This window comes from Phlebotomus papatasi, chromosome 2 (genome assembly GCF_024763615.1).
Source record: "Phlebotomus papatasi isolate M1 chromosome 2, Ppap_2.1, whole genome shotgun sequence".
NCBI lineage: Eukaryota > Metazoa > Arthropoda > Insecta > Diptera > Psychodidae > Phlebotomus > Phlebotomus papatasi.
Window position 1 is genome coordinate 20,444,054 of NC_077223.1, and position 15,753 is coordinate 20,459,806.

Sequence of the window (15,753 nt, forward strand, 5' to 3'; positions counted from 1 at the left end):
GAAAAAATAATCAAAATCAGTTTTTAGAATAGAATTTTCGAATAATTTTAAAAGAAATTTTTCTATTAAAGAAAAAGCATTTTCTATTCCATGTTTCATGTATTTCTTTGAATTTTCTTCGACAGAAAAATGTTTTCTTGATATCTTTAGCAAGATTTCAGCTTACAAAAGTCATCAGCTTCATCAAGATTGATATTTTCATTTTATTTTTAAACAAATGTAAACATTTTTTTTTTAATCAAAGCTTTCCCAATTTTTATGGCTCCGGCACACCTTTTAGATCAAGAAAATTTTATGAAGTCGAAATTCACATCCATTTTTTTCGGAACTCTAATGCATGTGTCTGTCTCACTCTATCGCACTCTTCTTCTTCATTTATACATCACAAAAAATTAAATTTAGCTCAATCGAATTTAGAGTGCGAAAGAATGAAATATACATGCAAAACGTTTGAAAAAGAAAGACATGTGAATTTAGATTTCATAAATTTTCCTGATCTAAAAGATGTGCCAGAGCCATTAATTCATATTTTCAGCTAATTTGGACCAAGAAAAGTCCATCTGGAAACGTTTTAGACAATGTTTGTAAAAATGTTATTGCTTTACAAACAATTTGAGATCATAAAAATCGATGTGAAAATAGATTTATGGTAAATTTAAAACCAGAAACCTTGTAGAAAACTCCTAAAAAGAGTTTTAAAGGAAAATTGAAAGTTAGTTTTAGTCCCTTCTCCTGTAAAATTGTATCAGTTACACGCAACGCTTGAAATTATTAAAATCGGATTGAAATAGGATAATGACCAGGGGCTCATAAAGCCTAATAAAAAGTGAAGATATTTTTCACTTTTCCTTGTAAAAATTTTGCTGCTATTGCACCGCGACTTAAACAAATTTTCTCGTAGTTCTTGTATTATTTCGGCGAGCATTATGAAATATGTATTTTTAGATAGCTTTTAGTGCACGATTTCGAAATATATCAGACTTATAAGTAAGTTCTCTTTAGGAAAAATCTTGCCAATAGTCTTCAGTGCCTCTATGCAAAAACGTATGGAAAAATTTAATGTTGAGAGGCCCCTGATAATGACGATTTTTAAAATAGAGTCTAAAGCTTTTTTGGTTTAAGCTCAAGCTTACATGCTTTTTTTCCAAGAAAAGCTACTGAGATCCATAAGACCGTTTTTGTACCTTTGTCTGAATCCGTTAAATCGTCAAGATCGGCGCAAAAATGGAACAAATAACAGATTTTTCTCAAAGAACAGTTCCTAAGTAGATATTTTTCCAAAAGGTAAAGGATTTTATTGCTTTCAAGCAACTGAAATTATTAATTATTGGATTAAAATTCAATATTTCGGATTTTTCGAGAAAACCCTTGTTCTTTGCATTCGAAATACGTTTCTTTAAGGGATAATTTTTCAAAAATATTCTCTTAAAATACCACTTAATATAATTTTGTATTGTATCTCCTCCTTAGAGCCTCTACACACTTGAGGATTTTATGTCCATATTGAAGCAAATTACCTACGCTTATGTAGGAAAAACTCTTCAATATGGACATAAATTTTTCTAGTGTGTAGAGACCATTACTGAAATTCTGGCTATACCCTTGCTTATATTTCTGGTTGTATTAACCAATTTTGATAAAGTAAGGACTAAAGGGTAAAATGATTTTATTTTTTAGGCTTTAACTGTATTTGATGTATTAGAGTATCGTTGTACAACTCATTGGAACAAGCAAAGTTTGTGAAATTAACACCAGGAGCGCTTTAGTCAATGAAGTGAATTTCTCTTTTATTAATACGGGCCTTTTTTTATACATAACCGAATTCAAGACAATTCTAAATTGACTCACAATAAGAATCTCACCTACCATAAACAGATCTAGGTCTCACGCTGGCTTGTTTTTATTATACCGCAATCCACTTCTTTTTCTGATGACATAAACGTGAAAGTATGTATTGTGTTGGCGAAAAATTGGAGAAAAGCGCAGAGAAAAATGCGAAAATTAATTCAACGAAAATAAAGTTGAGAGAAAGAACAATTCAAAAGGGAGGTAAAATGTTAATTAGTAATGGTGTGAAATAATTACTAAGAATTTAATGCTATATACTTGAAATGGAAATAATTCTAACATGTGCAATCTTTTTTTTTTGTTAACCACTAATGATAGCGATGGTGTTTAATAAATTTTCTCTAAAGAGCTCAAGGTTCTTATAATACAACAATAATTCTTCCAAAGCAGATTCACTTGCTGTATCTGGGCCAATAAGTCGCAATGTTCTCCGTGTGCGTCATTTCGAGCCCTCTTGTGGGATTTTGACGTCATTAATTGGCTTGTGGGGGTGGATTTTCCAACAAAAACACACAAGAGTTCCAAAAGAAAAGACCAAAGGGAAAAAAAACATACGAAAACATCTATTTGAGATGGATGTTGTGAAATTCTGAAATCTCTCTCATGGATAATGTCTAATCCAGATGTTTTCTTCTTTTTTTTCTCATCAAACGAAACTTTGCAATTCAAACCAAGAAAATCCATTACAAAATCCCACAAGAAATCTTGCAAAATTCAAGATTAAATTTGGCTTCAATATTTCCTTGTTGATTAGACATCTGCAAAATTAATTACCGTTCATTACAAGATTATTGATTGGGAAAATTAATGCAATGCCTTCGACATGGTGACTACAGAGAGAACTAGTTCAAGTGTCCCTAGAATGTCCAGCAAAAGAGGAATAAGAAATTTTCGTTTCTTTTCTTAAATAGGCTACTATAGGGTAATTACGGTAATTATGAACCAAATCTAATTCTGAATTTTAAGATTTCTTCACTGTTTCAGATGTGCAAAAGAAAACTACTATAAAGAAGTACAAGTATTTCTTCATGATCTTTGTTTTTTTATCCACCTGAAACAATGAGAAAATCTCAAAAATCTAAATTAGATTCTGTTCAGAATTGTCCTATTGTACACTCATTAAAAAAGAGGGTGGGATTAACTTTTTTCTCAGAACTTTAACACTTTTTAGGTGTAAAAATATATCAACATTCTTTAATGTTAATTTTACACCATTTTAAGGGTAAAATTGACATGAAAAAGGGTACCTTTAACCCCTAATAACCTAAAAAGGGTAATATTTACACCGATTTTGGATCAATACTGGGTAAAATTAACATTTCCGGAATGTTATTTTAACTTTTTCGGATTTTTCTCAGTGTACCCTAATTGAAACTATCATAAAAAATTAAATTGATAAAATAGAGCTTTTTCTCCAATTTTAAATTGAAAATGAACCTTTCAATGATATAAATTAGCTCCATAAACCATTTTTGAAGCTAAAATACATCATGAAAAAAGGCTCAATTCGATTTAAAAATAGTAGAAAAAAGCCCAATTTTAAAGAAGCCCCATTTCGAAGGTGCCCTACTACGCCTAAGTTTGTTTTCCAGTCTTTGTAAACACTTTATCAAAATTGAAAAAATAATAAAACTCGACATCAATGTTTATTACTTAGTTATGTTCAACGCACAATAACTCTTGTTTTGTAAACATGTTTTTGACATTTCAATGAGAGTGAATGAAACAGAGATCTTGTTATCTCGCTCTCTCTCATAAAAAATTTTGAAAAAATATTTGCAAACAAAAGTTATTGTGCGTTGGGCATTACATATTTAGCAGAAGAGCAATATTTTTTAAAGAATTGTGAGAAAATTGTCAACTCGCGAATTTTTCTGCAAATTGACAGAAAGTTTGATTAGAAACTTGAAAAATAATAATTGAGAACAGTTTTCAGTTCCATCTCGCGAGAGAAAACAATAACACCATGAGGAACATTATCCTTTATTGCTAGTTACATCAATCCTTGCACTTTTTGTTTATAAGAAAAACACATATATTATTGTTTAATAAAAAAAAAACTTCACTCTCATTTGTGAAGTCCAATTCAAACTAATGCTGCTATTCCAACAGTTAACATGTTTTTAGCACTTTACTCTTCTCAAGTGCTTCTGCATTATCGACTTTTCTGTGTATTGGTTTCTATCTCGGCTATTTCCTGCAGTCCTCGCTGTGTTCTTAAACCATCAAACAGTCATGACAGGAACCAAAACACTTGAGAACAGTAAAGTGCTAAAAAAGGTTCATTTCAAAGATTAATAATAAGAAATGGATAAAAAATCACTAAATATTTTATTTTAGTTCTAGCTAAAATTACAGGTGACTCACAACCTTTTACCTGCAAGGTTTGTGGCTTACAAACTCGGCTTGTTTGCTCATTGACAAGTTTGATTACACATTCGGGCACTACAAATCTTTTTTTATAAACTTTTTTATTGGGAGCACACTCTTCCATTCACTCTTTCCAAAAATTACAAAACTTAAACACCTTTTCTACAAACTTTTCTGAGTATAGTCAATATCCTTAATAAGTCTTGAGCTTGAGAAAAATGTTACATGAATTACATCTTATAATTTAATAAATTTTATTATTTCAATTTATTTTCTATTATAATATTGAAAGCTAACCAAATATTTATGAAGAAGTTGGAACATGCAAAGTTTGTGGATTAACCACTAGATGGCGATAAAATTATATTTAAAGACAACCATCTAATTACTTATTTCCTCATCAAAGTAAGATCAGGATTAAAAGATATATAGTATTATTTCACCGTAGATTACCTTACAGAGGGGGGTTCTTTAAATTCGATCTCGATATCTCTAAACGTTTCAGCTCTTGAACAAGTTCCTTTTTAAAGTTAAACTTCAAATATTTACTTAAAATATAAGGCGTCTACTCAGGCTTTTACTTTGCAGATCGAGTATGATAAAATGACTAATATGTATAGAAGGAACAACGGGTTAATACCCATAGTCCTGAAAACTTTCCAAACACCCTAACTAGGTCACCCTGTTTATAATTAATCTATCAGGCAATAAACTACTTTTTTTTAGCGTGTACATAATGTGATTTTTTCTCAATAACTCTTATCACAGAGTCCCACATAAAATGAAAAATGACCTATATTTGTAATCACCCAAGCATTGTTCTGCAATAGGTGAAAATAAAGCGTCCACCACTCAGAAGTAATATGAGAAGGTGAAAAAAGTTTGAAATAATTTAGGAAACAATTATTCATATATTAGCAGGTGAATTTTCAGTTAGAAATTGAGAATTTCAGGAAGGTCTTCACGTGCTAACTCTAGTTGGTAATTCATTGCCAGCATTAATAATTAAAGATCATCTTTCTCATTCTGTTTTTCACTATCTCTCTCTCACTTTGCTCTCGCTTGAAAGTATTTGAGTGTTCAATGAAAAAAAAATTCAATATATCAGTAATTTTTATGATTAATACATTACTTGCATAGGTGCGCCTTTTCTTTTTAATTTATTCTTACAATATGTATGTTGGTAGAGTGTAAATATCTGGTAGCTTGTTAGCATGGTTAGCACTCATCAAGAAATTTAGTTTAGAATTCTACGTACCAAAAACCGCCTCCCTGTAATTAACTTCAAACCAGAAATCTTGAAAATAATACAGACATGCCAGACATGTGTACGAAAAGCTATCGTATGGCAAGGCTTTCAAATTAATAAATGACGACAATCAATTAATGACGACAGTAAAATTGAACTGAATATTTACTGGTTTAAACTGTAATAGTCGAGTAAAAACCTTTAATGACTGATGAAGCTCTTGTAATGATTTTTATTAGTAGAGATTCTTGACAATCTGATAACTTGTGAAAGAGTCTGCCGCCGACTTACCACAAATTGGTCTCTTGTTGAAAATTGGGAATACCTTCAATTACGATACATTTGGTTGCATATTAAGCTTTTAAACTCTTTATTTGAAGAGATCATTAAAATGTTAGTCGAAAAGTCCCAAAGTTTTTTTTTCGTTTTTCTCTTCCATCATTTAAAGTTACAAAAACAATAACCGTAATAAACCATAACAGGAAGTGTAATAAAATTTCTGAATTAAATAAAAACATTTTTCTACACATTTTTTATGTAATTGCGTATTCTATTGTAATTGGGAAGGCGCTCCTGGGCGGTTTACAATGGACTTAGCAGATTCCAACACAGGATATGGACATTGTAAAAATGATTACCTTGTAATACAATATCTCTATACGATTAATAATAATGTAATTGCGTGTGCTAAAATTACCGATTTATTACAAAAAATTTCTTTGAGAATACTATGAGATTTTTTGGGAAAAACTATTTAAAAAAAAAAAAGAAAATTTATCGCACAATATTTAACGATGTATTCTTTAGATGTTATAGGAACACAAGCCAAATTAAATCAATGCTTTTAGTTAATCTATGCTTTCTCTTTGCTTTGGTGTTAAAACTATTATTAAAAAGTAATAGTACTAATTCTATCACATTTTTAGATTGGCTCTACACCATTACACCAATGTGATAGATTTGATCCGCTTTTGGATTTAGATCTACCCCAGTTTGTCCACAGCTTTTACCACATTTTGCATACACTGAGAGAAATCCGAAAAGTTAAAATAACATTCCGGAAATGTTAATTTTACCCTGCATTATTGATCCGAAATCGGTGTTAATATTACCCTTTTTTGGTGTATTGAGACTTAGAGTTACCCCTTTTCATGTTAAATTAACACTTAAAAAGGTGTAAAATTAACATTAAAAAATGTTGATATATTTTTGCACCTAAAAAGTGTTAAAGTTACTTTTCTTTCTCAGTGTAGTATTTGTTTTTAGGATTCACTCTACCTTTCGATGATTGAATTTAATCTCAATTTGTGTTTGATTTTAGCCCACACTGATCGATTCTATCCCATCCTGTGATTGATTTTATACCAATATGTGATTGATACTACGCCACTTTATGTTTCATTTTAATCTGTTTTTGGTTGGAGTTTAGCCCACTCTGCGATTAATTCTATGCCATTGTGTGATTGATTCTGTGTCATTATGTGTCTGATTGTAACCCATTTTGGGACTGATACTACTTCATACTGTGATTGATTCTATGCCGTTTTATGATTGCCTTTAACCCACCTTGAGATTACTGATACCTCACACTGCGATTGATTCTACGTCAGTTTGCAACTGACTCTGTTTCTTGTGTTTGAATTTAACCTATTTTAAGATTATTTCTGTCCTATTGTGTGATTCATCCTATCACTTTTTGTTATTAATACTACACTAAGAAAAAACCTAAAAAGTTAAAACAACTCTTTGGCAGAGTTGAATTAACTCGAAGAATATCGATGTAATTATTACTCTTTTTCGATATAAAGGAGAATGGTCAAAACTATATGGGCGCTGGTCCCGGAATCGCCACAAACGAGAGTAGGCGCATTTTGTAGGTACTGATATAAGATTGAAAAATTGCCGGGACCCAGGACGATAAACGCTGGGAGTCCTTCTAAAATGGCCTTCATCCTTCCGAAAAATCGCTGTTTTGACAACGAATTACACAAAAACTGCTAAAGTGATCTTGATGAAATTCGGTATAGGGTCACTGCATGACTTAAAGTTTTTATCCATGCATATCACCCCCTCCCCCCACCCTCCATTCTGATAGCCCCCATACAAAATGGTGGCACTTTACCTTATAACTCCTTTCTAAGACGATGTAGAAAGCTAATATTCAACAAGGGAACAAAGCTTAGGGAAGACTTTTAAACCATGTATAATATCTCCCTCCTCTGTCCCCCTTTCTGGTAGCCCTCATACAAAATGAGAGCATTTCACCTTATAACTCCTTTCTGAGAAAAGATAGGAAGTTGAAATACAGCATGGGAACAAGGCTTAAAGAAGACTTTTTAACCATACTGACCAAACTCTTCCTCCATCACCCCTTCTGGTAGCCCCCATACAAAATAAGACTATTTGACTTTATAACTCCTTTCTAAAAGGAGGCAGAAAGCTGTAATTCGACTAGATATCTATAAATGCATATAAAATCTAGAAAATTATTGTTAACGTTATTAGTTATTCATTTTTTTCATTCTTTTACAAACAACTACTTCTTCTCAGAAAGGAGGTCAAAATGCTCTCATTTTGTATAGGATTACTAGATGGAGTGGTGGAGGAGCGGGTTAACATGCATGGTTGAAAAGTCTTCCCTAAGCTTTGTTCCCTTGTTGAATATCAGCTTTCTACATCGTCTTAGAAAGGAGTTATAAGGTAAAGTGCCCCCATTTTGTATGGGGGCTATCAGAATGGAGGGTGGGGGGAGGGGGTGATATGCATGGAAAAAACTTTAAGTCATGCAGTGGCCCTATACCGAATTTCATCAAGATCACTTTAGCAGTTTTTGTGTAATTCGTTGTCAAAACAGCGATTTTTCGGAAGGATGAAGGCCATTTTAGAAGGATTCCCAGCGTTTATCGTCCTGGGTCCCGGCATTTTTCTCAACCTTATATCAATATCTTCAAAATGCGTCTACTCTAATCTTTGTATGAAGATGAACCAGCGCCCATATACTTTTGATCATTCTTCATCATTGTAAAAAATAGTTTTTATGCTCTAGAACTGTTCCTCCATGGTTTAGAACATTGATCCCAGAACAAAAGTTGTTACCTATACTAATGTCTATCCAATGACATAGGTCCCGTTCGTGGCGATTCCGGGACCGGATTTGACCATTCTCCTTTCATCTCGACTGAAGTATATGCTTAAGTGTTTTTGTTTTAAGAATATACTTCAGTCAAGAAAATTTTCGTGTGACAAAGTTCATATAGAACATCAACTAGAAATATGCTTAACAGTGTTTCATGAAGACATGTGCGTACTCATACGTGATATTTCGCTCGGAACATAGCGAACTTGAGGTCAAGAAAATATTACTACACAAAATGATTTAAAAAAAAACATAAAATTGCAAAACATATTCATTTTGGGATTTGAGAGTTATTTAAACTCTTAAAAAAGGCTTTTTAACTCTTGAAACGAGTTATTTTAACTCTTAAAACGAGTTATTTTCAGTCTTAAAAAGAGTTATTTATACTTTTTTGTCATGTAAATTTTAGGAAAAAAGTTAAAACAACTCTTCCGAATATTACACCTAAATAGAAATAAAATCAACTCTAAAATATAAGGTAAAGTGCCCTCAAATCGACCGGTTCCTCAATTCGACCGGTAGTGTTATTTATTCAATTTATTTATATTTGGACTAATATTTGGTTAAATATTCTAAAATAGGATAAATCTGCCAAATTTCGGCATAGTTGCATACAAGCGCCAAGATTTCAAGTTTTAAATGGAATATTATCAATAGAAATTGAATATTTTTATTACTTCTTCTTAAGGAGTGTTGCTTGGAAACTTGTAGACAGTTTATCATCTTTATTTACTCTAAAATCATTCTTAATACATTTTAAAATAAATAAAAATGTTGACATAGCTTTGGTGCCCTATTTCGGCCACCTTCATTCTCATAGTTCTTTGCCCATCGGGAATTCTTCAAATGTCTTTTTCACGTCATTTTGTTTGTCGAAGCTAATTTTTTTGTTATTTTTTTTTTGCACTGTATAATCTCTAGAGTATGTAAAAACTAAAAATTCATGGAAATTCGAGGAACAAAAAAGATGGCCGGAATTTCAAGCTGGCCGGAATTTGGCACACTTACCCTAAATACAATTGATTCTACGGTATTTTCTTCGGCTCGAAATGGAAACAAACAAAAAGATGCATGACATGGCTATAAGATGTAATTTATTTCCATTTAAATTAAAATTTCCATTTAAATCTGTGTTCTAAGCAATCGACACTTAAGAAATGGCAAAAAGTCTGCAAATTGCAAAGGGCACGAACTCCTAGCCATGGAGACTACAAGAGATGCACGTGACAATGAAGAAGTGCTATGATCTATTCATTTCATTCCTGAGGGAATCACTAACTTCATTGCCATATGAAGACTACCTGTATCCCAAGATTGTCTTTCACCTGGGCAAGAGCAGGAGACAGAGATGGTGAGAGAAATTGGTAGAAGTGGAAGAGGGATAGATGAGGCACACCCAAGTGTGGAATTTTTGCGCGATCGAGAAAATGGCTGGTAAGAAGTCGCTGTTTAACGGGTTTTTTTCCTCCAAGTGAGTGTACTTTTACACCGACCACTGACGTCATTGTGAGCTGCTCGAGGGGGCCCCTTAATGGTAAGTGAAGTGCGTGCGATGGCTTCACAAGATTCTTCTCAAACTTCTTTTTTTTTCTTCTCCACATATCAAATGAAATTCGTTCGATATTTAGTGGAATAATTGGGAGAATTATCGAATGGGCTTTTTTTTCGAAGAACTTTTTTCCCAACGCACATTTCCCAGCACGAAAGTACAAGAAATTGGCAGAGGGTCTTCAAGAGTATCTCTAAACGCTTTTTTTCGGTGGATTCAATAGTTTGCGAGATTTTCGGCTGTGTGATGTTTTTTTTCCATTTGTTCGGGCAGTGAGAGAGTCAAAAGTCAAAGACCTTCTTAAACTGATCAAGAGACACCCATGGATACTTTTTTTCTGGTTGGAAGCAAATATTCACGATATCAAGACTAATTTATTCACTTACAGAGGGATCATGTTCTTATGGCAGAGCTCATTAGATAATGTAATTAAAACACTTAGGCATATCATCTTTTCTACGGTATTAAGTGAACTCCGAAAAAAATTTAAATGAAAACTAAGCACGATTTTAGGAATGAAGCAATTGGGGTTAAATCTTTAAAACTGTTAATATCGTCAATAATCAATGTCTGATTATTTGGCTCAAACAATTTTAAGAGCATTTAACATTTACAGTGACTTAATTAAAAGTTTCTAATACCCGGTTAAGGTTCGAGAGGAGTTAAGTGATAAAGATCTCGCTGTGTGCTGTAAGCATCCGGGATTCGAATCTCCTTCAAGTCCCCAACCAGGCAAACCTGGCTTTCTAAGAAAAAATAACAATGTAGGGTAACGTGTGGTATTTCTGGACTAGGTGCTTTTCGGGACACAATATGTGTATTTTTGGACACATCAAAAATTCTATAAATACTTGTTTTCTTATTATTTTTAAGTTATATTTGAAATATTATGCCCAGCGCACAAGAATTCTTGTTTGTAAACATGTGTTCAAAATTCCCCATGAGAGTGAGCGAGATGACTAGATCTAGATCTCACTCACTCTCATTGAAAAGTCAAAAATATTTTTACAAAACAAAAATTATTGTGCTTTGGGCATTATGCCCAACGCACAATAACTTTTGTTTGTAAACATGTTTTCAAAATTTCCTATGAGAATGAGCGAGATGACTAGATCTATGTCTCATTCACTCTCATTGAAATGTCAAAAACATGTTTACTAAACAAAAGTTATTGTGCGTTGGGCATTAAGCTCTTTCCGTATCAGATAAACATAAACTTTTTGAAATTTAATTTAATTTAAAGTGTGAAATATGCATGAATTTTGAGGGTCAAATGCCACTTTTTACAAAACCTGCAGTGTGGTCAATTTTGCAGATATCAACACAAACAGTGTTTAATTTTTTTTTCGATTTAAGCCACTTTACAAGTGATATTTAAATTTATTTATGAAAAAGTGAAGTTTGAACCTTCTACTTAAAGGAAAATAGTCAGGCTCACTGAAAGTTATTTGCATAATAGCGACTTTTGAAATATACCATTCTTACTTCTTTACATTTTTGCTATTTTGTATAAAAAATTATGCATTTTTCAACATTTTTCGGTAAGAATCTTATTCTCGATAGAATAAGGAATATAAATATTTGTATCAACAATGAAAAAAAAATAATTTGAGAAGTCATTAAGTTGTTTGAAACTTCAAAGTCCTAAAAAGTGTCCCGAAATACAACACGTTACCCTATATTCTTTCGAGAAAGCCTAGTTCCTCTATGAGAAGTGGTTCTGCAAATTTTGATTACTAATATTATTAATTCTTAAGCGGGAAATAAAAAAAATAAAATAGAAATTTACATTTTCTAAGAAATTTAGAGGATTTGGGCTTCTTCAAAAGCTAAAATCCTAACCTAGATCCAAAGCTAGTAACATTGCTATGTCAATTTCTACCCTTGGAAAAAAATTCTTCAATTTAAAAAACTAATTATTAAGGATTATCATGCTATATTTTGCCTTATGTGATTTTTTCTTATAAGTAATCTAAACTAAAACAACAATTTTTAAATTTTATTTTTTTTTTAGACTTTCAATCTTAAAAAATCGAAAAAAACAATTTTCAATTTTATATTTTTTCTCTTGTCTAATTCTGTAAAACCTCGTTTTTTTGGTTGGTTCTCCCTTATCAAAATCTTACACCATCTGATCTATTATGACCAATATACGCTATTAAAAAAGAACTTGAATTCGCATCTCAAAAATTTAACTTTCTGACTCGGTATTTGTATTAATTTTTTTTAATTGTCTTTTTGTTTTATGTTTATTCCGAATAATGTCGTCTACACACTAAGCAATTTTCCTCAAAAATTGTCTGAAAAAAAAAAACGTTTCCGCGTACAATGATAGGGAATATTTTCTTTAAAAAAAGGACTTATTAAAAAAAATTTCCTAGTGTGTAGACGCCTCCCCAAAATATTATGTTTTTTCGAATATAATTCCCCTTTTTAAGGAACCTATCTTTCGCCAAATGTGTTTCATTTGCAATTATCCCTTTAAGGACGAGTGGGATACCGGTGTCCCAAAAGCAAAAACCATTTCTTCTGACTATTTAGAGGACAAAATACCTTTCTTTAGTCAGAAATTTATTTTTGTATTTGCGACAACAGTATCCCAGTCGTCCTTGAAGGGTTAATGCACGACATTTTACAAAAAACAATTAGTTTAATCAATAAAATTTTCAAAAAAAATATGTTGGGGTCACGATATAGCCTTTATGGTCCATACATCCTACCCTTACCCTAAATTTTTTTTCAAAATTGCTGAATATTATAGTGCCTCAATTGTAAATTGAGTAAATTGTAATTGTCTGTTTTTAAAATGTTTGCATCAGTTCGTTTGATTTGCCGAATCTACCCCTCATTTTCATCGGTTTTTAATCACCTGATTCGTATTCTCCGATAAAGATCTTTAATTTTAAAACATCTGCAGTGTAACTCCAATAATTTTGACCCGTAAAAATTTTAAAAACCATTCAAAAAAAATTAGATTTCATGGTAAATGTTTAACTTTTAAACTTCCTTTATTGAGTATGAATCTGAGGCAACTTTTAACAAATTAACTGTAGTAACTATAACGCCTAATAATTTAAAAAAAAAAATAGAAATATGTGAATTAAACACGTTCATATTGTAGGAGATGCACTGTAATTAACTTAAAACTTCTCAAAAAGTGAAATAGCTGCTTTATAAAACCAAGACTTTGACAAGACTTATAATGCATCTTTAAAGAGCTTTCTAATGTGTTGGATTGACCTATGATTTTAGCCACACTTGACACAGTTACCCTAAGGAAATTTTAATGAATTGAGAGCGTTTGACAAGGTATAAAACACGCACTGATTAAATTTACAAAAAATACTGACCAAAATTGCCCTATTCCTTCTATCACTAGCCAGAAGGAAACATATGTCCTGGACACGCCTTCGAATTAAGCCGAGAGGCCACTTAACGAAATTATAATAAAAATAATTATAAGACTATATTCCCATCAGTTTCCCACTAAACCGTCTTTTGGCTTAAACCGTAAGTCTGTCTTAGGGCATAAGCCTTGGTGAACGTCACGTAGAGCGTTTTAAAAGTACACTGCTTTACTAGTAGCCTCAGTGAGATAAACAATCCTGCTATAAAAAAGTTATAAGGATTTTACTTCCATACCGCCTTACATAGAATATTTTATAAAACCATAATAAAAAAAATGCATCTACTGTACGCCGCTCAAGCTAAAAGGCATCAAACTTCAGGAAATTTAAACTTTAAATATTTGATTTTTTTATTTATAATTGAGAAATAAATTTCAAAAGCTATAAAAATGCAACTGATCTTAGTCACTGAAAAGCTGAGGTAAGAAGACTGTATGTCTGAACTATAAATTTTGTTTATGAAACAATAAACAAATTAATAAAAAACTGTTTTGATACAAGCCATTCTTTAAGTGTGATATTGACACAAGTTTCAATGGAAACGACAAGATTGTTTTCGGAGAAAATTCTGAGAATTCCCTGCAAATCTCTTATCACTGAAATTTCCCAGCAAGCCCGATAAGGCATAAGGGGCACAAGCATTTAATATTGAAGCATGCTCCATGAGAGATTGCTTCAGGAAACTGTTAAAAATTTAACTTTACACTTTTTCCTAAAATTTTAAAATTCAAAAAGAAAATATTTCTAACCACTTTTTGCATATGAAAAATTCTTGAAATGCATATGAGTCATATTTGGGAGAAATAAACAAGTGACTTACCGGATCCAAATCAGACTCCCAGAGTTCCCGGAGATCTGTGCTGCCAATGTCGTAGAAGGTTTCCATGTTCATATCCAAATGATATATCTTGGGGTTTTCCAGAAATTTGTCTCGAAATGTGTTTTTTTTATGATTGTCAAAATATAAATTTCACTTTTCACTTAAATTGCACTACCTTAGAATGGTTCTAGGTCCAAATTGTTAATGCAAGAAAAATCAGCAAAAAGGATTGAAGACACTCTGATTTTTCCTCCTTCAGTTGTATGAGTGAGAAGAAGCAGCTTCTTGCTCTTCATTCACAGACCAAGAGTTTACTACTATGTCTTCACCAGTGAATTCTTCAATGTTTCAGTGGGGGAAATCCCTTGAGAATTTCAACCCGGGTCAAAAGAAATTAACAAAAAAAAAACTACCAAAGCCGATAAACCAAAATAACTGTAATTTTTTGTCGTCTTGGGTGTCTATAATTTGTAAAATTAATAAAAAATACAACACAAAAAAATGTGATTAAGAAATTGAACAGAAAAACGCACCAATCTGTTCAGTTGTCTGAATCAAACTGAATGGGAGACTCGGAATCTACTTGGTTGAACTCGGTCTCAGCTCAACAAGTGGAAATATCGCGAGTTGGGAAGAACACGATATATTTTCTCAGGGCTGTATTTGGGAGACTTAAACCAGCTACTAACTTCCCTTTTTCTCCCCCTAAACAAAATTCCTCCTAGCCATTCCTCCTCCCTGAACTAATGAATATTTATGTCAGAATATGATTTTAAGCATTAATTTACCAACTTGTCCTTTTTAGGGCCCTTCAGCGAAACCAGTGACGTCATAGACGACACCCCCACAAATGCATCAAATTGTGAATCTGTCTCAGATTACAACGAAAAAGTCTCCCCCACAATTTCACCCACTCTCTCCATTGCGTGGGGGGTGAATAAACACAATAACAATTAGTTTATCACGTGAAATAAATATGTATAACGTATACAGGGTGCTCAGAAATATTCGTCATTCGAAAAAATAAGGTATAAATACAGGTAGGGGAAGTGTGCCAAATTTCGGCCAGCTTCTAATTTCGGTCACTTTGAGTGTAATTTCGGCCATGGAAATAAATTAATTAAAATTATATATGTAATCTTCGAATAGTCAATGAATTCATTTTGCCTTTAAATATTTATTTAAGTAACAAAAAATATCAATATGAATTAAAAATATTGCATTTCAAACTGAGGACTTCGGTGCTTATATGCAACTATGCCGAAATTTGGCACACTTACCCTAAATAGGGTAAATAGGGAGGGGTATTTTAGAAAATTTAATTCGTAAGGAACGGGAGCACTGTTATACCCTAGACACACTTACGACTTAAAC

At 32.2% G+C, this 15,753-nt stretch overlaps 1 protein-coding gene across 1 annotated transcript in view; it reads right to left on the reverse strand.

Annotated features, from left to right (window-relative positions):
- The window catches only part of LOC129803036 (cyclic AMP response element-binding protein A), a 71,955-nt gene extending 56,677 nt beyond the window's left edge, over window positions 1–15,278 (reverse strand). The window contains exon 1 of the mRNA XM_055849350.1: window positions 14,380–15,278. Coding sequence (XP_055705325.1) covers window positions 14,380–14,451 — 72 coding nt within the window. The 5' untranslated portion in view covers window positions 14,452–15,278. The remainder of the gene's footprint in view (window positions 1–14,379) is intronic.
- Between the last annotated feature and the right edge of the window lie 475 nt (window positions 15,279–15,753).